Source organism: Osmerus eperlanus, chromosome 13 (genome assembly GCF_963692335.1).
Source record: "Osmerus eperlanus chromosome 13, fOsmEpe2.1, whole genome shotgun sequence".
Taxonomy (NCBI): domain Eukaryota; kingdom Metazoa; phylum Chordata; class Actinopteri; order Osmeriformes; family Osmeridae; genus Osmerus; species Osmerus eperlanus.
In genome coordinates this window covers 7,484,405-7,511,884 of record NC_085030.1, presented here as the reverse complement: position 1 = coordinate 7,511,884, position 27,480 = coordinate 7,484,405, and the positions used below count along the sequence as shown (strand labels likewise).

General features: G+C 43.4%; 1 protein-coding gene across 2 annotated transcripts in view; it reads left to right on the top strand.

Moving 5' to 3' along the window:
• The first annotated feature begins 20,809 nt into the window (after positions 1-20,809).
• The window catches only part of glra4a (glycine receptor, alpha 4a), a 29,510-nt gene continuing 22,839 nt past the window's right edge, over positions 20,810-27,480 (top strand). For both annotated transcript variants that reach the window (XM_062476866.1, XM_062476865.1), the window contains exon 1: positions 20,810-21,182. In XM_062476866.1, the coding sequence (XP_062332850.1) occupies positions 21,115-21,182 (68 nt within the window). In that variant the 5' untranslated portion in view covers positions 20,810-21,114. The remainder of the gene's footprint in view (positions 21,183-27,480) is intronic.

Sequence of the window (27,480 nt, the reverse complement as noted above, 5' to 3'; positions counted from 1 at the left end):
TACTAGAACAGTGAGAGAGAAGGAGATATTGCTGCTACCTGTCCACACCCTTTGGGACTTTTCACTTGATTAATGGTGCAATTGACTTAGTAATTAACACCTGAACATAGAGTAAAAAAAAAAAGAAAAAGCCCAGGGAGACCTGAAATGGCAGAATATTGATTCTCTCTCTCCCCAAGAGCAGGCCCCCCCTGACCATGAGGCCCACACTAAGCACCACACAGCGGATCTAATTAATCAAGTCATTTGCATACTTACTGGGCTTACTTTGCATTAATTTTCCACACCGTGTAATATGAGATGCTTGCCGCCATATTTGCATATGGTCTTTTTTGTATGCATAAGGCGGATTTGCACTGTGTACCGAACAGTGTAGTATTTATGTAACTAATTTGCCTGGGGGAGTGATTGTGAGTGATTTATGGTGCAACGTTATAGCAACGTTTGGACAGCGTCACCTGCTGCATGGCTTGCACATCTCCCGCCACTCCATCACATCTTCACCGGCTGCCGTGAGCATGATTGATTGAGTGAATCCCCTTACCTGTCCAGAATCCCCTGTCTATATTAGGTCCAACTTGCCTCTCCATAAACAAAGCACAAACACACATTTTCAATATGATTTGTGAACCAGACCAGATAGTATGTCACCTGTTCTCAATTGAAGATTTGGAGCAAACAAAAGCCATGAAATATCCCAACAGAAAAGGCAGTAACATTTCATTCACTTTAACAATGCACACAGGCTTAAACATTACCACCGGTCAAGGGGACCGGGCATTACTGTTGAGAACATTAGCCCATAATTGGGACCATGAGCCTGTGTGCTCTGATGCTGACTCTTTATGTGTCCCGAGAGCAGAGACAGAACAAGGTGAACCTTTCCGCCTGAATGATGAAGGCACACACCAATAGGGGAAAGAGAGAGAGAGAGAGAGAGAGAGAGAGAGAGAGAGAGAGAGATGGAGAGCGAGAGCGAGAGCGAGAGAGAGAGAGGAAAAAGTGAGAAAAAGAAAGAGATAAATAAAAGATAGTCTCCCCATTTACAAGGGCCATCTCTAAGGAAAAAGCGTAGTAGTCATCTTCATGTCACATGTACAGTATGGATCAGAGAGATCAAAAGTGCTTCTTTCTAAACGGGGCCACATCTCCTCGTCTTTTCCCAGGTCATATCTCCACTGAAGGGAGAGACGAGGGCAGATCATGCACTCCTGGAATACATTAGAATCTGTGGCAGTTTTTTGTGTGTTTAGTGTGTAAAGGACATCTTTTAGTGAGATTTGATTCATTGTGTAGGCACCTGTAGGGGTTCAAGGGTTCAAGGATATTACTGGGGTACTCCCAATAATCATGCTCAAATGATAGGAGTGATGAGAGAATAGATAGTGTTTGGAAATGTATAACCTAGGGAAATGTTGCCTTTAAAAGAAATCTGCTCCATCTTTGTCTGCTCAGATGTGGTGGCGAGAGTGAGGAGCGTTGTAAAAGAATAGATTTGTTTAGTACAGATTGGAGCTCATGGATGGATCATGAATAAAGCATGTCCGGGTGTACAGCCTCTGAGACACAATTATCGTCAATCTTAAATAAAAGCTCTGAGCCAGCAAAGAAACAGGATGCATATAGGAACATTAAAGGGTCTCTTTTTTCTGTGGTTTTAAAGCCAAGACTCAAGACTAATTAGTAAGTGCAAACATCTCTATTTAAATGACTGGTAAAAGGCACAAGGAAAGCGTTTGATATCAAAATCCAGAACAGTTCTTGGCTGCGGAAACTAGATGATGAAAACAATGATTAAAACATCCAAAAACCTGTCAGTGTATAATGTATTCTCTCTTATTTGTAGTGGGGTTTCAGAGTCTCTACTGTACCAAAGTAAAACGCAAAATAAATCTCTTAAATATTGGTACAACTGAGATCTTTCCTTTTCTCTAGCTGATTCATTGATTCAAATGAGAGAGAAATTGTTCAAGCAAAACAGACTTTTCAAAAGTATTTTTAAGTTCCCAGATTGTGTGAGAAAATTCTTAGCTTCCCATGTTTGTGACTAAGTGGCCTGCAGATATCTTCTGCATGGACATGTTCCTCCCTACATTTCTGATTGGATACAGCTTCATACCCCCACTCGTAATCTGAGGTCATTAGGTCAGAAGCTTTTAGTGGTTCCCTGTCCCCATTTTAAATCCAAAGGGAGGGCTTTTCGACACATACAGGGAAATCCCACAAGGATGATCTTTTTAAGAGCCAATTCCCTCTTGCTTGTGAGTGTTTCCTGAACAATCTCCAGCCAGAGTAAGCACAAGAGGACAGGTGCTATTCGAGTGGGAGTTTTCGAAAAGTCAGAGCTAGGCTTAACGTAGCTGAATAGATCTAGTTGAGTGTTTCTGAAACATGTTGGTAAAGAGTGGAATTGGAGAGTGAGAATAAGGTCTGGGCTGGACTTTGGACAAAGAGTGGGCAGCTGGGCATTTTAGCCTAGCTTGGCACTTGTGACACTAGAAAAGAGACAGCAGGGCGCCCAGATATACCCTAAACGGGGTCCCTTGTACCTCCTCACCCCAACAGACTGGCACACTCAGATGGTGCCCCTCCTGTTGCCCATGCAGCAGGCCTGTGCTTCAGATCCCTTTGGACCAATGAGCTGGACCCAGGTGCCCGAGGAGCACTAGAGCTCTGTGAGACAGCTGGCTCTTCCCAATCCATCACACTATATGACCTGCTCTGGCTAGGGCCTACCTCATTGACCAGCTAACACGGGCATCTGTATCTGTGTACCCCGTTTTATCCTCTCACAATGTCACAACATAACATGATCCAGAACAATATGCTGTGTCATTGATATAGGTGGAGATTAAGTAAGTCGTTTGGGAAGACAAAGTGGGATGGGAGTTAAATGGAGAATGCTGACTGTGACTACTGTTAGGAGTGAGGTGTGGAAAGATTAAGAGGGAAAGGGGGAAAGAGAAAGGCAGAGCCTGGGTTGACATGTTTGATACGGCTGACATTGACTTTTAAGCGTCTCAAAGGTCATTCATATCACTTGTATGCAACTTCCTGTGTGCAAGAGGTCGTCAAATTTCAAAATTAATCACATTGAGGACATGCTGTCTTCACTAGACACTAAAAGTATGGAGATTAACCTGTTGATTGAAAGATGAATTAAAAATACAAGTTTTCTTTCATCTGCCTTAATAAGGTAGCCAACCTAAGGCCTTTCCTTAAAGAGAAATGTCATATGGCATATAAAGTACCTTACATCAAAAATGAAAAGATCTTCACCAAGCATTTTCTGCATGTGTGCAAACCTAGAGGCGTCAAACTGATCTATAGCCTGTCAAGATGTCATCATGTTCTACAAGGCTCACATTGATTTTGTTCACTGGAAAAGAAAGACAGTGTTTTATAAGTGGTACTTTGTTACAAGAATATGATGTGAAATGTCACTTTCATTTGACAACACAACAAACATGCTTAACACTATCTGGATACCATGGTACTTAAATGTATTTGAATCAAAGTGTGTGAATGACATGCAAATGTGGCAGTAGCACATATATTGATGTAAAGAAATCCATGATTCATTGCCTTTACTCGACATGGAGCAGATTTATCATATTTGTCACAATATTGATCATTACAAAAAACAATAGCTTTAAAATGTGTTGAGAAAGCATGGTAATGTGGTCATATATTGCCAGGGGGGCATAACAAATAAAAGTAATCTATTTTCTTATAGCTGTTAACTGGTCTATTATAACAGCAGTCACTCAAAGCATGAGAGGTTAAATGTAAACATTTCCTTTATCAAAATGAAATCATAGTCCAGACAGAGAATTCAGTGGTCATGTCATGTGGTCTTGGAGAGTGTTTGCAAATCTTTTTTTTTTTCATCAACACAATTTCACAGAAGTCTGAGGAGGTGTTTCTGTTGACTGCAGGCACGAGCGAAAGAATACAGGACTCATTAAATGTTGCGCCACTGACAGCTGTGTGGGGTCATTCATCAAGTCACAGAGGAAGACAGAGGAGAAACATTTGGAGACCAGAGGCAGATGCAAATATGCTGAGGAAGTGAAGAGCCCAAGTTGATGAAACATTTCTTGGACAATTACCCCCAGGTTCAGATGGTTGTTGACAACCATTCAGTGACTTTCCAACACTTTCTTTTCTGCTTTTTTCTTTTCTAACAATGGAATTGTTTGTGTATTGAGTTTGTGGGAAATAACATCACTTTATGTCTAGCGGAAAATTGGTGTGTAATCAATAAATGTGTGCCCAAATGGGATGGTATTGAGATCATTGATCATCAGCATTGAAGTTGATTATTCATTGGTTTGTAAACATACTGTACTGTGGATATTGATTGCTATTAGTCACATCATGTAGGTAGTATCCACTCCTCGAAAAACACAATAGCAACATTACACCCCCACACACCCAGACACACCACACACACAAGCACAATCCCCTTTTACAAACTAAAGATCACCTCTAGTTGTTTACTTCCTCTTCACCTCTCAAGGACGCTGGACTTTATCAGCAGTCACCAGCTACACCGCCGCCATCTGCCTCTCCACCAATCAGCCGCTGAGTTATGGAGCGTTCACCGACGCTGTTCCTCAAAGGGCATGGGGACGGCAGTGGGGCGCTCCCCTTCAGGCCGAGGGCTCCGACCAAGCTCCATCCATCACTGTCTGCCCCGGCTCCTCTCCACCTTCCACTACCATGTTTCCCCACCCGCCACTCACTAAGCACATGCAAGCCCCACTGTATTTATTCATGCCCATCAAAACGGCTGTAGTGTAGCTATAGGCCTGACAGCCGTGACAGAGTTTCACATCTCTTGTAACATACAGTAAACACTGGTGCCAGTAATTGGACTGCACCGTGACATTATGTTTACCAGGAGCGAAGAATGTGTTTGTTTTCTAACCTCAAAAGCCAGATAACTTCATCAACATTTAATCATCAGATACCTCATAATCCTAACAAGATTATACAACTACCTAATCTATGTGAATTACAACATAAATCATTTGATCTACAAAATGACACACTGTTCAAGGTCAAAGGCTCAGTTCATGTTTAGGCAAATTTCCATTTGTGAATGTATGGAGGAATTAGAGCCATACGTTGGTCCAATCCCTATAATGTATGGAAGTGATGGCTTGGAATTCAGAGATTATTACCTATTCTAATTTTGAGGCCCACATCCTCCTTATTATTCTATGGGTGTGACTGTGCTGGTTAAATCAGATTTTCTGATCAAGTCAGTCAGACAACAGCAGGAGGCAGTTAGGACCGAATTAAGCAAAAATAACCAAATTAGCTGCTGTTTATTCACAGCTGCAAACTTCCCAGGGAGCGGGTAGGGGTGTAAAGGACTAGATTCAATCCCTGCCTTGGGAGCGAAATGTTTTTTATATTAAGAAAGTGGTATTGAAATGTCACAAAGGGAGAGACCTATGACATGGTCAATTCAAAGGATTTCAACAGCACCTGGAGTGGAGACGAGGAGTCTGTCCCAAAATCCATACAAATACACAAGACAATCAATGTTAGCATCGGTACCAAACAAGTAAGCGTTAAAGACATCCATAAAACTTTGAAGTAGTTGCTTCACTTATTCTGTAATCTGTACAAAAGAATGAGTGTTTGTATTCCAAAACAGTGACATGCATTGTTTCCTTCAGTCATATATTGATCAATAACAGGCATGATTGGGCTCCAGCACCACATCTGCCCACCTCTGCCCAATATACAGCTGGCAGGCATGAGTGACTACCAGACTTTGGCACTGTGTGGAGGGGGGGGGGTCACCGAGAGGTGACAGAGGGGGCCAAAGAAGCTCTTTGCTGACCAGCCAGTTCCAAATTAGAAGCAGTGAGTGAGAGCGTGTTGGTCGGAGAGTGAATTGTAATTGTAGAGGACACATAGGGGAGACACTCCAGGCATGGGTATGTAATCCTAACCCCCTGGACCCCTTCCTCACCCCCACCACCACCACCAGCAACACCACACTCAACAAAAAGCCTACACACAAACACACACACAAGAAGACACAAACACAAAAACAGACAGTGAGACACACCATCATATACGCATTGACCTCCTCCTCACATATTTCACGGTGAACCTCTTGGTCTAAAGGTCCTTGAACAGCATAACAGTAAAGGGCCTCATGTCCAATGCCATTTACAAGGGCTCATATACGGCTATTTCTGCCACCTTTGAACAGATATAGATTTTTTTTATGACAACCTGTCCATGGCTGATGTGTGGTGATATATTAACACTGTGTTATGTACCATCTATTAAGTCTCTTGACAACAAGTTCTGTGGCCTTACTTATAAATGTGCCACTAAACCCTGACAGTTGAAACCTTGTCTGGAACTACAGTATATGAAGCATGAGAGAATAGTTGAAGCTATCAAGTAGCTTTAGGGTAAATGAATCATTGTGAATTCATAGAGCAAGACTAAAAGACGTAACAGGCTAAGGTGTCTATTCAAGGCCAAATAAACAGGCCAAACTAAGGACTGAACTCTGGAGCTGGTCTATGCATATTCAGCACATTGCATCCTTCCAACTCAAAGTTATTCAAATTTCTCCAATCCAATTTGTTACCACCACACATGAAAGCTAAGAGAAATGTATTTATAATGGAGTAGCATGGGGAAATGATAAACTATAAAGCTGTCAAAGACATTATTATTTCATTACCTGAACAGGCTTCCCAGAGGGATCATAAAACCCATGAGAAAGAAGAGAAATGCTAATTGCTACTTAATTTCCTAAATTTTTTACACTTCCTTTTTTCACAGAGTAAAAGTTCAGCTGCAGTTGAGTTAAGAAACCTACATAAAGTTCTGCTGTTTCTCACACTCCCTAATGTCCAGACAGTCAAAATCCCAAGCCAAAAAACATACGCTGTGTTCAGTTAATTGGAAATCTAACCGTGATTTGCTGCCATGATTCTTAGCAGCATGTAAGTAGTTCAACACCATGTACAGGGCCATCCAGGCCCTGCTCACCTGCAGATCCACACCCTCAAGGGGCAACAATGAGTTCAGCACCATGGCCAGCTACCACCAGGCAATGTGCTCTGGAAGCAAAACTGATGCCAGCATGACCAGCTGCAGACAGCTTGTAAACCTGCAATCGCACCTCAGAGGCAAATACAAGCAGAATTATGTAATTTTATGACCTTATAGTTATGCTGAAAAAAAGTCATTTTCTAGTAACTCACACCTGTCACATAATTAGAACTGTGTGCTTGCTGTGTGATTTGCACATCATTTTAGACAAAAGGCACCTGCTAAATGAGAAGGCTACATGTAAATGTACTGTGAAGCCTCACCAATCAGAGGTGAGCAGTGTGTTCTCCGACCTGATATGCTAAGGTGTGTTCTTCTCTGGAGTCAGGTGATGATGTAGTCCAATGCCATCTGGATAGGACTGTTTTAGCCATCTTTGTTCTCTTTCAACTCCAAGTACTGCCCTGAGGCATCAGTTTAAAGACTATTGCAATTGTGTGTATTGTTGCTTGGAGACAGATCTCTTCACTAAATACAATAAATCTCCCTTGGTGTTTTTAGTTGTTTTCTTTTTTCCTCAAACTTGAGTCTGTCGGTCCTCCCCTCATGTTTTCGCACCTGATGGGCATCCTCTTCAGTGGCTCGCGTGTTATTGCTGTGGCCAAACAAAGAAACGCTGTAACCTTCGAAGATCTCAGTATTATCATGAGAATGGGCCATAATAGTAGAGCCAGAGTGTCACATGCCTTTTATTTATTTCATGCACGGTCCCCTCTCGTGTTGGTGTCGAGAGCCCAGCTTTATTGCACATTCATCTCCAAGATGTCTCCATCATGGCTCCCAGAGTGGATCACAGCGAGTGGGGCAGAATTATTACACATGATTACATCTCCTTGCTCTCGTTCAACTCCTCTGGCTCCACACACACTATCCCCATCTCCTCTCTGGGAATACAGCTATTCAATCTTCCAACCCCAGCCTCAGATGAGCAAAAAAAACAAGCTTCCATTGGGGATTCAGCACTACATGCATTCGGCAGTACTACACCAACCAACGTCATGTGGTGAAGGCTTGCCAGAGGCACTGACGTGAATGGTAGATACGTTACAGCATGACGTCTTCTAAATTCCAGCATTACATAATTCTTGCAATACAAATGAAGTGAATCGATCCATCTGCGTGAAGCTTTGGAATCATTTTAGTCTGCAAAGTCATCAGTTGAATTCCCTTCTCTCTTTGTGATTCAACACAAGGGCAGTTTTGTATTCCACAGAGGTGGGCATGAATAACTGATGATAAGTGGACAAGATGTAAACATTCTGTGTTTGAAGAATTTGAAAAACGTACAAACCTTGGTTTTTAACAATGCCCACATGTTTCTGTGCGCACTGTCCAAGGCTGCTGTTTCAACACAACAAATGAAAATTCAATGAAGTTTAGGGTGGAGGCAAGGGAGGAGATGTGGGAGGCTAGATGGTTGCCATAGAGATGAGAAGGTAGAGAATGGTTGGAAAGGGCGCTGAGGGCGATATCACTGGTGTTCACGTGGTTGTTTTTCCCAACGTGTTCACATTTTTCTTTTAACGACTTTATAGCAGGTTAAAACTGACCCTGGTCTTCCTCTGCAAGATCTTGAAGCCCTTATTCGACTTAGCATCTTAAAGCCTTCCAGTCATACTTAATCCTGTGGTTATTAAGGCCTTCCACCTTGGCCTGTCTTGGTTCCCTATTATCCAAATGTATTGATGCAATTCTTCATTCGAGAGACAAGGGAGGCAATATTATGGCTTCTGGTTGGGTGTGCAATCATGTCATTAGACTCGATGTGTTGCGAACAGAAAACTCATTATGTGTGGCCCTGCCTTACAGACAACCATTGAGCGAATCATATATTGTATAATTCATAATTCCCCCCTGTCTTCCTGAGGTAGTTTGTTGCAGCTGCTCTACAAGGTTGGACTTGGTAAGTTTGCTCAAACAATAGGCCAATATTCATTTTCCGTAAAAATAACCAAAATAGAGAAGAATACGTGCTGCTCATTGCGGCAGCAGTAAAAGAATCAAATCAGGACCACATCTGCAAACATAACATTGCATTCCCTTAATCACCCACGAAAACAGGAGGCCAAACTAGTTTGTCCTATTTGACAGATTTAGACAAAAGGCCAACATCTCCAGGCAATGTTTTTCTAATCTGGTCCTCATTCATTTTGACGAAACGACCGAGTGATCACAGCTGCATGTCACATCTGAGGTACCTGTGCCACTCCTCCCCAGAGAGCCCCAGACAACAAGCTTCCTTATCATCAGTTGGGTTTGTTCCCCATCTGATTGGAGACAGCTGTTTGTGTTTGCTACATCTCTCTGGCCAGCGCAAGAAAGAAAAGTATGTGGACATTTTGTCTAATTAAGGAGATTAGATACACTTGCCTGGCCTCGTAGAAAAGTCCCATTTATTTCCTGTTATTGGATTTGAACTTGGTTTGTAACCGTTTTATTCAATTTTACGCTGCCGTTTGTATTCATTAAGGAGGACTAGGGAAGTCAATGGGAGTCCAAAACAATGCCATACAGAGTGCAAGTATGCCAGGGGAGACAAGGGTCCGGGAAACATCTCCTTGCATTACCATTTAAATGTGCAGGCCACTGTGTCCCTCTAAGAACTGAAGCACTGCCTGACATACCAAACAGGGCATTGTTTGGGATCCACCTTAACCGTTTATCTGACATCTGAGAGATGGTAATACATCTAGCTGGATTAAATAAAATGGCTGCCGTTTATTTTTGTTCCCTTCTAAACATTACAAGTGAGAAAGAGCTTTGTCAATGGACGTTTCCTAAAGTTGTCGTTATTGTTTCTACACAACAAAGAGAGAAAATAAAGATTCTGACAGCGTCCTCTTTCTTCCTCCCTCTCTCTCTCCTCCAGAGAAGAGGATATCCATGTGCTCCATGGCCTTATTAGTACATGTGTGAGCTGGGGTGAGAGCACAGTGGCTGGCTTTGTCAGGATCCCTGATGTACTCTACCTTTCACGCACACACACACACACACGCACACACACACACACTGTCACTCTCCTTCTCCCTCAGAGTCATCTGTATGCCAGCCTTCGTAACAGGAAGTGTCCTACAGGGTCTCGGCTGGGGATGAAGAAGGCCTGCACGTCTGTGCCACAAACAGACAGCCCCCCTGCACCATGGGGGTGCAGCGGGGAAATGTTTCTCAGCCTGAACTTCAAGGCCTACTGATGTCTATGAAGAGGAAAAGGCAAGGAAGAGCTACATGATATACCTTCCTCTGAATTGCCAATCTCTTGGTGAGTCTCAAGATGGAAACTAAGACGAAAGCTCAAAGTTAAGAAAGAAAAAGAAAGAAAAGGATATACTGTGAAACGTGTCAGTCTAGACTCAACAACAATACCTTTAGTAGGAATCTAGAAATAGGGTTGGTGGAAGAGGATGTTTTGTGTATTTGAAGTAGGCTGGCTTGAGACAGCAGTCCCAGAGGGTGACTGTCATTGATGAGAAAAAACCCAGAAGATTATTTGATGTATGAAACAACTGTCCAGGGAGATGACAGTGTTGAAAATGCTTATGTAGGAGAGAAGGAAATTGTGGATAGGGGAGCATTCAGAGTTTCTCATAGAGCACATTTAAATGGTAAGGAAAATGTGGCCCAATGAGATGTTTTGCATCTTATTAAACGTCCAAAATAGCTTTGGAGGAGCAAGGGAAATGCTTCACATGTTTATGTTCCCCCCAGAGTGGGTGTATTTGCATCCCACAATAGAAGCACTTGCTGCAGGCCACCAAAGCAGTGTTCACCAAAGATGCATGACCTAAATGTTCAGGCACTGACTTGAGACAGAGATGATTCATACAAAAGAATGGACTATTTCAGATGGGCAGATTTTTCTTCTTCCCAATATACTACAATTGTATCTGTAAAATAGACTTGAGATTAAGCAACCCAGTACCCTTTTAATTCATCAAATTAAAGTAGCTGCTGTGTAGCCCCATCTGCTAGAACGCACAATAATCTCATATCATGAAGTGGACTGGGTGACGTATGGAAGGATAGTTTGTATAGATCCATGTGATATCTTACAGTCCTGTGTTTCAGTCAGTGTTGCATTTCCAGTTTTTACAATTTCTAGAATCTTCCCCTTCCGCCAACCCCTTCCACCTCAACCCAACACGTCTGGGGATCCCTTAACAAAATAAAACGGGCAACATCCTGTTGAATTAATAAAATGTTGGGACTCGGTGATGGTTGAAGGAAGCACTGCAATTAGCAGTGCTTTTAGATTCCCGGCTCTCCACTGAACTCTCAGATAAACAAATGACCAAGCTGGTCCCTTCAGCATCGGAGCCACTCGCAAGGTGAGCCGACGGGGGCGGCTTCTCCTGCTCCCGCGGCTCTGCTGAAAGCTGTGTGGTGTAGAAGCCGTGTGGTGTAGAGTTGAGTGCTCAGGGGAGCTGTTGAGCTTCTCTGTTCATGGCACAAAAGCAAAGCTTTTAATGAATTACCCAGCTGGAGTGTGGGGCAATTAACCTATATTAGATTATGGAGGGGAGCCTGTCAAAGGCTACAAAGATTACTTTTTACTCTCCTTTTCAGTTTGGATGGAGGTTGATCACTTTTAGGTTGCTGGGAAAATGTACTATTGGCTGTAGTAGTAGTGTGACTGTCAACGTTTCAGTAATCTAAACTGTTGGCAGCAAATACATTAATTTAAACAAATTTAACTTTTTGCTTTGAACACTGACATGGTATGAATAGAACAAATATTTAACCTTTAGTTTTGATGAGTTGAGATGTAACGGCCCTCATATACAGTAGACTCTCTCTCTCTCTCTTTCAGACACTTTGGATCTCCAATGAAGATAATCTAAAGATTATTCAGCACAGCGATGAGTGACTCCAGTGGGTAGCAGGAGTTACCCCTAATGCTCACAATTTACACAAGTTATGTTCCTCCTGAAGAATCTACCCTTTCTGCAGTTTTAATGCCAGATTTTGGACAGGGACAAAGCCCTGTGTTTGTCGAAATTTCAGTTTGAGGGGAAATTTGACAGATTCAACATTAGTGTCAGACATTTACTTGGTGTCCCTACAGGTTAGACTGGGAGGGTTGAAGAAACAATGTCAAGAATGTATTCTTAGTCTTCTTTTAATAAAACCATGTACTATACTATACACACTATACTATATAGTAGCTATTCTGCCACATGAGCCTCATCTGTATGTCAGCAGACTTCATAAGTAATCTATCTCAAATGATTGTTTGATTCTGTGTCTGTTCTGCTGAAAGCTCTTATCAATAAAAGAGAAAATATGTTTTGCCCTGCTGGCTCAGTTTGTTCCGAAGTAAATATCTTGACACACAACATCTGTAACCTTTAGTGAAGGCCTGGTTCACCCTGTGCCACCACCTCAGCATGATTCTACTGCACTATGAATCATCTGATAGATGGTGGTTTATCTTCTTGCAACGTCTGCTGTGTAGCAAGTACTTACAAGGACTTCCCTCTTTGCTCTGACTCCAAAGAAATCAGCTCCATTAGTTTGTGTCATCCTTTGAAGTAATATTATTATTTTTTGCATATTTCACCTTAAAAGTGCTGGCATTTTCCTTCTGCACAATTCTTTAATCTTTTAGATAGGTTTCTCACATTACATTGAAAGAAGAACATCCATTGAACAAGTACAATTTTCATCTCTTGCCGCCACAACAGAGACTTGCTCTAGATTTCATCATAGGTCAGTCTCCCTTCATGTTTACTCTGCAGCCCTCACACCTCTTCCAGAGAGTTCCATAGCTGCAGAGAGTCCTCAGTCTAGTCAGTGTTGTTTTACACAAAATTCAATTCCCACTTAGACCTATTAGCTTGAACTCAACAATGTGGCCATTGCTAGGAAGAACCAGAGCATCCTCATCAATAACAATCAGAGAAAACCCAATGAACTCGTGCAGGTCCAGGGATTTTGACCACCGTCGGGATTATGAACACTACACTAATTGGGCCAGATTCTCTAGACTAATTTCACACTTAATTCATGTTGCTTTTAGGAGGTACTGTTTTCCTCAGGAACACCATTTCCATATCCAAATTATGTTTTCAACTGTGTTGAATCTGAGAAGTAAAAAATCCACTGTGAGATCAGATGAATAATTGATGACAAAACAGATGCATACATTTCAAACAACCCCCTGGTGATTCGTGGCTCTCGTTTGACAGCGGAAAGTAAGACATTGTTCAGAAGAAGCGCTCGTATCCATGCACGCATTTCGAAACCCATGTATCTAAGCACACGGTCTAAACCAATTTCGGGTGCCTTTTCTCTGACATCACATGCGAGCGAGCGAGGAGCTAAAATGAACAGGCTTCCATGGTGGAGAGGGACCATTACTCATGTTCAAACATGACAGTCCCTAGGCCTGGCAGCTCCTTCATCAGACTGAGGCAGATTACACAACTGATATATAACTACATAAGGTGAACACTAAAGGAAATGTAGGCACCACTCGTGGCACAGCTTGACTGCAGCATGGTATTTGACCTTGACATCCTCCGTCTTGATGTACAGATACATCAACAGCTTCTTCAAAGAGCAGCTGTGCACCTGCCTTTCCAAGAGAGCTTGACTCATCTCCAAGTAAAACACAAATATAAATCCGAAAGAGAAAGTAGTGGTGAGTGGATAGTCTCCTAGGGCCAAATTATTCAGCACTTGTACCATCAGGGAAGCTACCTGATGCTTCAGTACCTGTAGTCTACATTCTCCACCTCTCAGCAACCACGCGGCTGTTTCCTTGTTAAACATTAATACCCAAATGTTTTCATTCAGCGCTGCCTTCGTTTTTTTTCTTCTATTCATCTTCTTCCTTTCATGATTCAATGGAGCTGGGTGCTGTAGGAGCTGCAGGGCATGACATTGATGTCTGTCACCGTCTTCAAGCCCCATAGGCTTCCTTGGTGTATCTGAAGAAAATAGGGTAGGCGTTGAACCACTCCTTCACAATCCATTGTCAGAGATGTGACTCATTGGTGATGTTGTTCCCAACTGCTACCACCTCTACGGTTTATAGCAGAGAGAGTCCTTTCTAGGCCCTCTCAAGTAAAAAGGAAAGCAATCAAAACTGTTAAAAAAAAAGATGTCAAGATCTGTGACTTAGATACTGATTCCATTTGTTGATGGTACAACAAGGGCACGCGCAGAAGACAATCCTCAATGGCAACTGGCAAGACGGAGTCAGCAATCCATGTGGATTTATGTCGACAGTATGTTTCTGTGTCGTAAAAAGACCGTCCAGTCAACTCGGCACAATTAGACTTGTATTTCATTGTTACAACTTCATACAACCGTTTCCCTGTCATAAAAAGACGCTGAAATTAAAACCTGCTGCTTCGCATCTCCTAAAGCACCCAACAGGACTTATCACATAAAAACATCTGATTAATAGAACAACACTCTCAATGTACAAATCATTGTAGTTGATCTAGGGACAATGGGGGTGGGCTTAAGAATGCAATGTGTTTGTGTGGGTTAGGGTGTGTGTTTGTGTTTGTTTGTTCAGTCCTGGATGACCATGTCTGCTTTCATGAGTGTGTGGTTAAACTCACAACATGGAGAACTGTGAACAGACTCATTTGAAACAGCAACCGTGACTCTCCTGAAATCAGGGAGAGCAGACTCAACAGAAGGTATGAAAACCCAAATAAAGACACAGCAAGAAGGAGAACCCCAGGTTATCCCTGTGGACCACATTTTCAGACAATCTCCCTCAGGACGCATCTGAGGTGCCCTGTGGGGAAATGCACACTGTGGGGCAGAGCGGGACCGGGATTGTCATTTAGACCTGAGAAAAATACAGTTTTCTCGGTCGCTTCTGCAGCTAGAGTAGGTGAAAGGGATGCAGGGGCCCCTCGGACTGAGAGACCAGCTACCGTCTCCATCTTCCATGAAGAACCCCAACATGACTGGGTCTCCATTTTGAGAGGACACCACACACAAAAACTCAAACATGGAAACATCACTTTCCCACATCGGTTTGTTTGAAGTTGGTAGTTTTTTTTGTAAAGCAAACGTGTATCTGAATGACAGCTTTTGTTCCATCCACCAAACCACAACTCCACCACATGAGGACATGGGAGACATGACAGAAAAGGGGAACATGGGGAAACTTGACACCCCACGCTGTCACCAGGCATCCTTGTAATTCTTCCGTGACCTTTCTCACGGTGACCTAACTAACCTGTGCAGCCATAAGAAGGTCTGTCATTAAAGTCTGACCTTTTCCTCTAATTTAGCCCGTCTAGCAACTTACGTTGAAGCTCCACACTCGATACCACATTGTACTCACCAAGCCTTCCCACCACATGCATACACACACACCTGTTGTAGGGCATCTGCAGCTGGCTGAATATCCAACAGACCAGGGTCAGAGAGAGGTGACTGGGCCGGGGTCACAAAAAGCAGCCCACATTGATCCGTGTGGGTAATTCTCCATCGTTCTAGCGTATTCTCTCTTTGTAATCTGTCAGAGGCTGAATTGGAAGTTGCACAGGCAGCCTTCTCGCATAATTCCGAGAGATTCCCTTGTAATTATGTGTCAATCAAGGAAAAATGGAGACCCGTTCACTGCATTAATGCGAGCAGCAGTAGACAGGGGACAGGTGGGCTCTGTGGCAGATACCTTCTAGTTTCTGCAGATTTCTGAAAGGTATATTTATGTCCTTCCACATCCTTAGTCCTGACCAGCTCCATTTAGCTGTGAAGCTGTGAGGTTGACAGCCTGTACGGTAATAGATAGTCAGGGATGTCTTAGATGAGTGTTTTCAAAAGGGTGGCTGACAAAAAAATAATCAGTTCATTCTGACAAGTTACAGTGCTCTCTGAATTGGTGTTGGTTGTCTGGTATTGTTCCGGGGAAGTTAACCTGACTGTTTTGTATATGTTCACATATTTTAGTATGAAGAACCTTCACTATCAATGTTGGATGTACAAAAAAACGTCCTTGTCTGAACAGTTTAGTTTCAACTACATTAAATACAAATATTCAGATCCAGCAACATCTCTGAAAACTTGTACAAAAGATTCCTTAATGAGGCACTGTTTAGCTTTGAAATTCAGGTCAAATGAGAAACTCCCCTTCAGGAGATCACGGCTAAATCACCCGACTAAAACCCTATTCAACCCACTGTGAGAGGAGCTTTCTCCATCACATTTGCACTATTGTCGAAAATCCTCTTTGGCATCTTGGCTTCCCACTAGTACTCTGAGCCAGACTTTTCCTGGCTGCTGGGCAAACACCTTAGAAGGGGAGAACGTGATCTGCTCTGTCTCATGAAGGAGAAAAGAAAACATAGCCCAAACACAAAAAGAAGCTATATGTGCTCCGCAGCACTTTCATTCCTCCTCATTAATCATCCTCGTGATTTTTTCTCTCCAAAGGTGACACATTGTTTCAGTCACATATGTATATGGGATATGGGTTGTCATTTGCTCCGTGTCAGCCTTTTCACTTTGTCAGTGGCTGTTGACATTCTTTGGGATGGCTTGTCTGCTTTGGCTGCCTGCAAGATTGAATGAATGCTTTAGGCTTGCAAACTCATGCCAGCGTCTGTCCCTTTGAATAATGCTTTTACCGTCCCCACACGGAGACCAAGGGAACGTCATCTCTCTGCATTTACATCTGCTCAGGGGAGAGTTCCTTGCTTGTTCTCCACACACAATAATTAAATGATACAAACATTAAGTGAGGAGAGCACTCTTGCTTTCGAGAGTTCGCCGCCAGTCAAGGTTTTTGGAGTTCAAAAATGTGAACAGGCGAATGAGCAAAGGCCGGAAGGATTAGGTTGAACAGAGGGATTTCCATCTTTATGTATGAGGTACTTAGATATGAGCACACACGTTCTTCATCGGATGGAAAGGCCTCTCTTTGAACAGGCTGCCCTGCGTACCTTTTCGAATAGAACGTTATTACATGGAACAAACGGGTCGCTTCGCAAGTCTGAGCAAAACATAAGGCAAAACCTTCCATTAAGGTTACAATAATGACCATGTGACTACATGGCCATACCTATAGTAACAATATTGTAGTTACATAGGAAGTGCTATATTTACACCTCATTTCAGTTTAGCAGAACAAGTTATGACACAAGTGACACTTTGAATGGGGGAGGTTCTGCTTTCCAGGGGTGCATGGGTAGCATTGATCTTGTTTTGCTGGTCCAACCTTCAACTGCCCCTTTACAACCTTCCCTCACACCCCTCTGCCATACTGGGCCATCTCACACTTTTGTAATAATCGTTACCACTCACACATTTAATTCCATAGCCATTCTTATTCAGTGTTGTCAGGTATTGCTGTTGTTACGTGGTCGTTAATGTACCCTTAATTCAAAGTGTTGCCAAACATACTTATTTCAGTATACTATACTGCATGGTATCAGATTACTGGTCCATTTTACATCCCACCAGCCTCTACTATTGCATTTAAACCTGCCATGGATATTTTTGTCCAACTAACCAAAGTCTTGACTAATAACAAACTTACCATCTCACATTCCATTTGAACAAGCTGATGTTCTCTTGTTCTATTGATTATTTCACATGAAGAAACCAAACATGGTCCTCCATATATCACCATGGCAACAACAGTCCATAAAAAGGAGAAGCCATTATAAGACTATTACTTCTATGTCTAAAGCTTTTATCTTTTCTGGATAAAAATAAATAAAAATAAAATTAAAACAAGACTTTGTAAATACGAAGAAGATACATACTATCCATAAACGTATGAATGAATTATACAAGAAGCTAGCAGGAGAATTGTAATTGACAAATCTACCTCAACCCTCCACGACTACACCACAATAGTAACAATTAAAGACAAATATATCCGACGTTGTTGCAGTGTCAGTTTCCTAAACAGTGTGAAGATAATCGCCTCTTTAGGCAATGTACAACATGGATCGGTGCACAAAGCCTTTTGTATCAAGCTGAGGGCGTCTGCGGAAGGTTGTTTCGCCTGCTGCCTGTGGAGGAGGAAGGAGGGGGTAGCCCCCGACAGAGGAACGGCCCCAGGTCAGGAGGCAAAGAACCAGGATGGGCCAAAGGTCCCAACCCTGCCAGGTATACTGAGCAAGCTTAGACGCCGTCCTCGCCGCTAATGGTAGACGCAGCACCCGTGAAAGAAAAGAGCTCAGAGCAGCTTAGAGAGCAGAAACATCACAGACATCCTGGGTAACTGAGCTGATATGTAACCACTCTCTGTGTGGGAACCTGAAGTTAGGTGTCTTCAGCAGGGGCTCCAAGAGAATCCATTTCATTTTATTTCTTTTTACATGAGAGGGACGAGTGTTAGTTCTGCACAGCACAAGAATGTTTGGTTATATTGAGAATTCTGGAAGTCGACTTTTCATTGGTTGGTACAGGTATGTGTGGTTGAAAAGGCCTTTGAGAGGGACTGGCAGACACAGCTGGAGAGTGACCTTTCGTGGCTGCTTCCCATTACATCTGAAGGGGAGGCTGACAACAGAGGTTGATCATAGAGGTTGGGTGTCCTATTCTACTGTAACAGTAGCCACGAACAATGTCAAAAGGCTGTCACTGCTGTTTATTTACACACTTGGGTGAAATGTGTTTCTCCGAATCTCTCGGACTTCTCCAGAAGTCAACATGAACATAAAAAGCAAAGGCTTGGAACTAAGTATTTTTTTATCATGTCAGGCGATGCAGATGCAAGTGCAATCAGTTTGAAAACACAGCACGTTGGACAACTGGGATGTTTGGTCTTGATACCAAAAACCCACACCAATACATTCAATGTGTTAACTTCAAAGTTGGGAACATATTCTATATTCAGCTCTGCTCAGTACTTTCTGGGGAGCCTCCCTGCAAGTGGTGGCATGTGCTCCCAGCTTCCTCCAGGCACAGGTCAGGAGAAACACTCGACACATAGCATGAGTGAGGAGCCAACCTGCAGTGATGGGAGAATTCCCCATTTGATTTGTGGCCAAGCCTCTTCAGCCAATACGACAGGGATGTCATGGGACGTTGACATCCGTCTATATTGGGTGAGCGCTGCTCTCTCCCATCACGTTTGTCTCTGGTGTGTGTGTGACAGATGGATCCGCCACCCTGGGTGTCAGCACCCCTGTTTGGGTGCTGTCCGCCAGCCAGCGGGCGAGGCGTGCAAGCCCCAGCCTCGGCGCCAAGCTGGCTGGGAAATGATGCTGTCAGCTCCGCGTTTGATAAGGGTTGCTGCTAACAACATGCTTTTCCTCCTATCCCTCCCTCCGTCCTTTATGTTGTTCTTCTCTAATCCTGCTCCACCCCACCCATCGCCGCCCCCCCCTCTCTTCCATCGTCTAGACCATCCTTACATTTCCTATTTTCTCTCCCTCTGATGTCACCTCCACTCACGCAGCCCCCGTCCCACCCTCCAGTCCTCGCTGCCCTCCGTCCCAGCTAGTTACCATGGTTTCAGCTGTTGGCCAGAACAACCAGCTGATGCGTTATGGGAGGGGCAGTCCGGTGGGTGGTTGTGGTTTTGTCAGAACGTGCAGCCACCATCTCAGCAGCCAGGACACTCCACTGGTCAGCAGACAGGGACACACATTGTGATGCTCAGAGCATTCTTCAGTTCAGAGTCTTCCTGTCCCTCTCCTGTGTCTTCTACAACCCCCCGAGATGAGGGTTTCTGGCAGCACTAAAGCATCTAGTCCAAAGAAATAAAAAAGGGCTTCCTTTTCTTCAAGAATAAGCATTTTCACAGAGAGAGAAAACAGAGAGAAAGGGAGAGTGAGACAGACAAAGGCAGAAAAAGGAGAGAGAAAGACGGGGAGAGACGGAGAGAGAGAAGAAGAAAGACAGAGAAAAACAGGGCACGCTCGCTTTGTGATTGCCAGCTTTATACTTCCAAGTCACTCATGGGAAAGAATGTCATGCATCTTTAATAAGATGGCTTCAGAGCAGGAGGAACAGGGAGATAATTGTAAAAGGTGAGGATGTAATCTGCCGTGTTGCACTCCCCGACAGATTAAAAAAGAACGAGACCTTTATCTTCTTGGGTAGCTGGGGAGTGCCATGCACGGTCCACTGGGAAGATGAATGACTGGAACCGAGGCGATTTGATGGTCAGGCCCATGAGTGATGTGCTATGTCGCGCTCTCTTCTTTTCTGATCTCCAGTTTACTAAACCATTAATGCTCCCGCTGAGCCTCCCTTCGTCGCCACACCATTCATTCTCTCTTTGTGCTCCCTCTCTTCTCCTCAGTGAATGTTCTAGATCAGTCACATTCAAGTTGAGGTTATTCTCAGGTAATGGCATCAGTAGGGAACAATTATTGTGAGATTGGAAAGGACCCTTTTATATTTGCTGTTATTTGTTATTGAAGTTATTTGATTAAGAAAAGTACACTCTCTTTGATACTCATGTTTACATACTTTGCACACACATATCTATTTTTTATCTCGCCACGTCCATTTTAAACTAGTATGAACAGATATCTACAACTCTTCCTTTATCAGATCCAATACATACAGAGGGAAATAACATCTCAGCTCAGTCAACCTGTATGCACGATAAACTAGTCTTTCCCATCCCAGAGACTCCATCCTCATCCTCTCCATCCATCTTCCTCACTTGAAGCTAATTGCGAGTACATCGCAACTATCATAAAAAGGGGGACTGGCCCTTTAAATCCTCCCCCTGTTATAATTCCTGGAGCGAGCAGCTGGCCATAAAAAAGAGCGAGAAAGAAGAAGAAAAGCACAGACTAGCCATCTAAAACACAAACACATTGACACAGACACATGTCCACTGACATACTGACCACTCCTGCTCACACAAGTAAGGGAAGAGGCTATTCTGGATCTGTACAGCCCTGTGGACTTGGTGGGAGGGGAGGAGAAGTTTCTCCAAAGACAAGCTTGGATCACTCTGCAAGACGATGCCTTCCTCTTGCCTAGTCTCCCAAGCAGATCAGTGGATTTGGTAATTCCTCAGATTATTTATTTCAGCAAGTTTTTCAGAGGGACTGAGAGAGACTGATCCAGAGAATGCTCCCACAAGTCATAAGGATTCTATATGTCTTGTCTTTTTGCTTTTTCCAAGGAGGCTTTATCAGGTAAGACACACTTGATTGTTTATTAATTCTCTCTCTCTGTTGGATTGTGAGGTGGATGGAAGACAAACGTTACATTTCCTTTCTGTCCCTTTTGTGGTGACACTGAGGTTGGTCACATTTTGATGAGGATTTTCTGTTTACTTCTGGTCTTTAAGTAAAACTTTTAAATATCACAGCGTGTGAACACACTGAAATATCAACTCGGAAAGCAAAAGAAGACCTCTCTAGGATCTTAAATGTAAAAAAAATGTAAGAAGCTAATATATTACCCACAGAAACCAAATACGCCTTAAAGACACACACTCACAGACAAAGATGCATCTTGAAGGTACTGACCTACACCTCCTCCTCCATGTGTAATCTCTGATTAAATCCAAACTTTTTGTAATACCTCTACAGATAATGAAACATTTATCTGCTGAAGTCTCACTTTACCAGTGAATAAACTGTTTTAGATAAACGCACAGAAAAGGAATCTGCACTGACCTGAACTACCTGTGGAGTAACCAGCTGCGATACAGGTCTTTGACAACGGACACAGTTGTTTATTGTGCATGACTGACATGCGTTTAGCTCTTAATTAATTATTGTGTGAAAAAGTCCAGTGCACCCGTCCGTGTTTATGCTGTGTGTCTGGAGTGACAGACACAACAGTCACACCTCTCCTCCCCTCGCTCGCTCTCCGCTGCTTTGCACAGTCTGCCCGTTTGCCCCACCTTCACCACTCCCCCTCTCTAAATCTCTCGCTTCTCTCTCCCTCCTTTCTTTCTTGCTGGGTTTCTCCGTATCCTCTTCCTTCTGCCTCTCTCACTCTTTCTCTCTGTATGTCTCTCTCTCACTGAAAGTCTCACCCCTTTTCCTCTATCTTTCTCTCTGCATCTCTCTCTGTCTCCCCCGTTACTCTCTCTCTCTCTCTCCATAGTTTTGCAGTGAACGCTTTCCCTATTTCATGCCCTGTCAACCCCAGGTGTGAGCGGAAAGGGAATTAAGATCTGCATAATCCCAGAGCCTGGAGAGGAGAGAGCAGCGCTTAGCCTGAGGAGCACTGAGGGGACAGGACCTCCTCAGAGAAATCAGCAGAGAGGGGGGGTTGAGAAAGAGAGAGAGACAGAGGTAGAGGGAGGGTAGGGAGAGAGAGTGAGAGCGACAGAGAGAGAGAGAGAGAGAGAGAGAGAGAGAGAGAGAGAGAGAGAGGGGGGGGGGGGAACAGAGCAATGAATAAGAGAGATAAAGGGTTTTGGGAAAGAGGGCAAGGGAGAGAGGGGCAGAGAAAAGAGGAAATGGGGCAGAGGTGTAAGAGAAAAAAGAGGGCAGAAGGAGAGGAGGAAGGGAGGAATAGGACACTTTGAGAAAAGGAAAGACAGAAAGGTGGGTTAGAGTATAGAGAAACATGACATACTATGCATAGAGAGGGTGAAAAAAAAGAAAGGCGCCCTTAAAGAATGTAGTGGGAATGGGAGCGATATAAACAGAAATGAAGACAGATTTGTGGGGGCAGGAAGCCATAACCCTTCCAGACATGGGGGCAGAGAACTGTGGAGGCCCAACATGGTCACTTAGGGACTGACAACCCAGGACAACTAGACAGCAGGGTTCAGTAAACCATTTGTGATATAATCGCGAGGATGGGCACATTAACAACGTGTGTGCGTGTGTATCTGCATGTTTAGGCATGCGTATGGCTCGAGTCTGAAAATGTCAACTGTGAATGGCAGCTGAATCATTCAAAAACATGACTTTCCTAACAAAAAATAAGACCCTTGTCTAGGAGGAAGATGGATTGACTAGACTGATACATGTTATTAACATGTTGAAATCTTCTTTATCTGACTTCATTTCAAATTACATGGGAAATACTGAGATGTGTTAATATTGTTAAGAAATGTTCAAATGCCGAGAGAGAGGCATGAAGGAGTAGAAACGCACTGAGCCAAGAACAGAGACAGAGACAGACACACAGATAGAGGAGCGAGACATACACAGATAGAGACAGAAGGAGAAAGCACACTGTACCTCAGGTAGTCACCAGAAGATCATCATAGTCATTCTATAGCCTAATCTGAGAGCAAGAAAAGTAAAGAAAGAATAGATAGAGATAGAGATAGAGATAGAGATAGAGATAGAGATAGAGATAGAGATAGAGATAGAGATAGAGATAGAGAGAGAGAGAGAGAGAGAGAGAGAGAGAGAGAGAGAGAGAGAGAGAGAGAGAGAGAGAGAGAGAGAGAGAGAGAGAGAGAGAGAGAGAGAGGGGGGGGGTTGCTGGGGGTTTCCCACTCAACTCTGTTCAATCACATCACATAGCTCAGCGAGAGAAGGTGAAAAGCGAGAGAGGACATTCATTAAATATGTACTGTACAAACACAAAATGGGGGTAGGGGGTGATTCAACTGGATGTTGACTAGTCAACATTGATTCCAGGGCATCTTCTAAAATGGGTCAGTGTCTGAATTATGTAGATACACAAGGGTAACTTGGTCCAGTAAGAAAAGGTAAACACACACGGCTGTGGACATGTCAGAAGGAAAGGACGATTTGGGGAAGCACTGATTCCCGGTTCAGCAGTCATGCTTTGTCTTGGCCTTCACACAGAACACTTGCTTTGCATAGGTGGGTTTTTGAAATCAGGTCAGAGAACTCAAGAACAAGTTTGTCAGCCGCATATAAAAATGTCCTTTTCCGTGGCCATAGAGAACTTGACAGCTTAACAAGTCAGGTAGCCTAGTTAAGTATTTCCTTCCTTCTTCGTTGAACATGCAACACAAAAACCTTCCATCCAAAGTGACTTCAAAAGAACGGTCTGAAACTAACATTGTTGCCTAACTTTCTGTAAATACTTTAATTAAATTCTGATGGCTAGTCTCACTGGAATGTAAGCATCCTTTACAAAATGTTACTCGAGGCATAAATACAAAGAAGAAACAGCTTTTTGGAGCAAGTCTGTCTTCAGTTTCCCTGAATCACAGCGCTGCTGCAAAAAGAAAACTGCGTACCAGTAGGTCACATAAAAAAGCAAAAACAACTAGCTTGCCAATAATTAAACGTACAAAAATGTGGTTGGAAATTGGTCTGTCACAGACACCTGGGACACATCATCTCTCCATTTCCTTTCAAACCCCTTGAAAGTCCACTTCACTTCCCTGAGAAAGAATGGAACAATTAAGAAATACTGGGGTGGAGGAGGAGAGAAAGCACATTTGTAATGCTCACACGTTAGTTCAATATTTTCATGAGAAAAAGTTTAAAGCACAGAGGAACAGGCGATTGTCCCACACCAGGCTCACACAAGACAAGGCACACCAAACGGTCCCAAATTACCACTGAATTAAATAGAAAAAGAAATCCCATGTCAACATTTTATCAGACTCATGAATTAGCAATGTCTGTTCATAAAGTTAGACAGTCTATCATAATGAATATTCAATGTTCATCCTTGGCATACTGTGTTGTCTAAGACTGTTTGCCATTGGCTTATCTGAGTTAAATAACCAACTCTAGAGCCAGACAAAATCACTCCAGACTAATTTTGTACAAAACAAACAGACTTGCTTCTCCCTTCTATCAATATTTGTCTGTTTGCCTCAGTGCCTTTCAGCAAACAGTTGGGGGTTAAACAATGAATCAGGCAAACACACTTGGCCTAAGTTTATGCCGACAACACCACAAAAGTGGACCGCAACAAGGTTGTGACACAGATACTTCCTGTGCTTCAGTGGGGATATATGGTGCGGACATGACAGTTTACTGATGGTCTCTCCGGAGAGAGCCAGTGTGTTCGTGGCAGGGTTGACACCTTGGGCTGAGGAGATGTGACAGATGACTCTCTGCCTATTTCACTCGTTGCCGTGCATGACCTTTCCCTGTCTTGACGAGATGAAATGTGCATAACAAGCTCCTTCCCCACATTTGAAGACTGAGCGAAACCCTGAGTGCTGCGGAGGTACTGAGATGTCAAGGTGCTGATAGGACTCCTTTTCAGGAAGTGATTTCAATTAACACCACAGGTTCCCGGTGCCAATGTTATCACTTCCCTCTGTCGCAAACATCCCAATGCAAAAAGTACAAAAACTCAGGTCTCCTACTGTTTTTCACACTGTTCTTCACCATTGTGCTTCACCTTTGAGAGAAGTGTGAATGTTTATTTATTCTGGAGTGTTGTCATCAGGTTCTGTTCATGCTAGCAGGGTGTCATTTCCACACTTCAGCTGTAAACCATGAACCACTGACTCATAAGAACAACGATGCACGTGACCCGAGTGTAAACTCAAATAAATTCCCCTTAGCACCCCGCTTCCTACTGGACGAGCGGTGAGTTGGAAGTCCTCCCTATGCTGCGCTGTCCACTGTGGATGCCAGCTGTCTCACTCACACAGAGGACAGAGCACGGCTGTTTGAAGATGTTGGAATCAAACACGGGTTCAGAGCTTGCCTGGGTGGGCTGGCCTCAGGAACTCCCCTGGAAAAAAACACAAGGAATCCCGAAGGTGCCAGAAAGCATTTAGCCCATTTGTGTTCATGTACGTGGTCTAAAGGGCTGTAGAAAGAACCAGGGAGGAATGTGGTCCTGTCCAAAAGGCTTAAGCTTTCGTCGTCAGAGAGGCATATAGTACAAGGTGAAACATTCTCAAAGAAACCCCAGGCCTGAGATCCATTTTTATAACGTTCAACATGTCAACATTGAGACGGTCTCTTTCTTGTCTTCATACTAACAGGCCCAACACTGTCACATACAACATAGACGACAATCCTTCTAAATATTTACACGTGAAGTACAGTATGTGAGCTCAGAAAATGTTGGCACACTCCTTTCTATTCACAAACATCTTATCTTTCTAGAGTGTTAAGACTGCATGGGCTTAAATAATGTTAACTAGTGATGCTCACATATGCGTTTATTTGCATAGTCTATGCATGCGCAACCCGCCCTCTCCAGAGTATTCAGAACGCGGCGTCCCGTCTGGTCTTCAATCTACCCAGACGCTCCCATGTTACCCCGCTCCTCATCTCCCTCCACTGCCTTCCCATAACGGCCCATATCAGATTCAAGACTCTGGTACTGACGTTCCGAGCGGTGAACGGGACTGCACCCGTCTACAGCAAGTCTCTCCTCCAGCCTTACACCCCCCCCCCCCCCCCCCCCCCGCCACCTACGGTCTTCTTCTGACAACCGTCTGTTGGTCCCACCGCTCAAAAGCGCCCGGTCCCAACACAAGCTCTTCTCCTGTCTGGCCCCCAAATGGTGGAATCAACTTCCCACCTCCATCAGGGACACTGACTCTCCCCACCTTCAAGAAAAGGCTCAAGACGCACTTGTTCCGGGAGTACAACGGCACTTAAGAATGCTTGGCTGGATCTGATGTTAGTTTCCTCCAGGATCACAATGACTCGTATTGAGAGACTTGTTGCTCTTGTTGGTTAGTTGTAACGGTTTCAAATTCTTGTACTCGCTGTGAAATATTTTACTGTTGATTGTTTTTTCTACAGGAGTTTCATGTTGTTCAATTGTAACTTGTTTAACTGCATGCTCTTATGGTTCTTCCCTTTGGCACTTATTTGGTTTTCCACAATGTATGCTTCATGTTTTGGCTGCTCGCAATGTTTGGGGCTATCTCGTGGTTATGATCAGTGACCTATGCTCTTTTGTAAAGCTCTCTCTTGGAACTCGCTTTGGATAAAAGCGTCTGCTAAATGCATAAATGTAAATGTAAACCCATAGGTATGTTTAAAACAAAGACTTGGCTGCCTGCCCTAATGGACAACAGGGGCCAAGGCAGACTACAGCTCTTTGTCAACCCTTGACAATGGAAATGGCCACTTACTGACTGAAACGGCACTCCAGGGTTCACTGCTGTAGGTCATTATATTCTCTGCAATTAGGAACATGAGGTGAGCCCATTCCAAAGCTTTTCATCTTGTCATTACATTACACAGAACATGTTCATTAGACGCAAGCAGGGTTGAGACAGCCTTACAAAGACAGACAGAACTCAGTGAACCCCACATTAAAAGAGTCAAATCGAAGTACTTATTTGTCAGAGTAGTTTTGATTTGCAGTACCATCAATAATGCCTGCGGGTGTGTAATTACTATACTAAAATGTAATTCATCATATCATGTGACTTGGTTGTTGCCGATGAAATATATGAGGCTATCATGGAACTGTAATAGAATCGCACTTCCAGACTCTAATTCAAAAATAATAATTTTCAATAATCTTGGTTTGGTTCAAATACATGGAATGTATTTAAGAAATGGAACTATGGATTGATAATCTTGTGTGAAAAGGAAAGGGACTGGG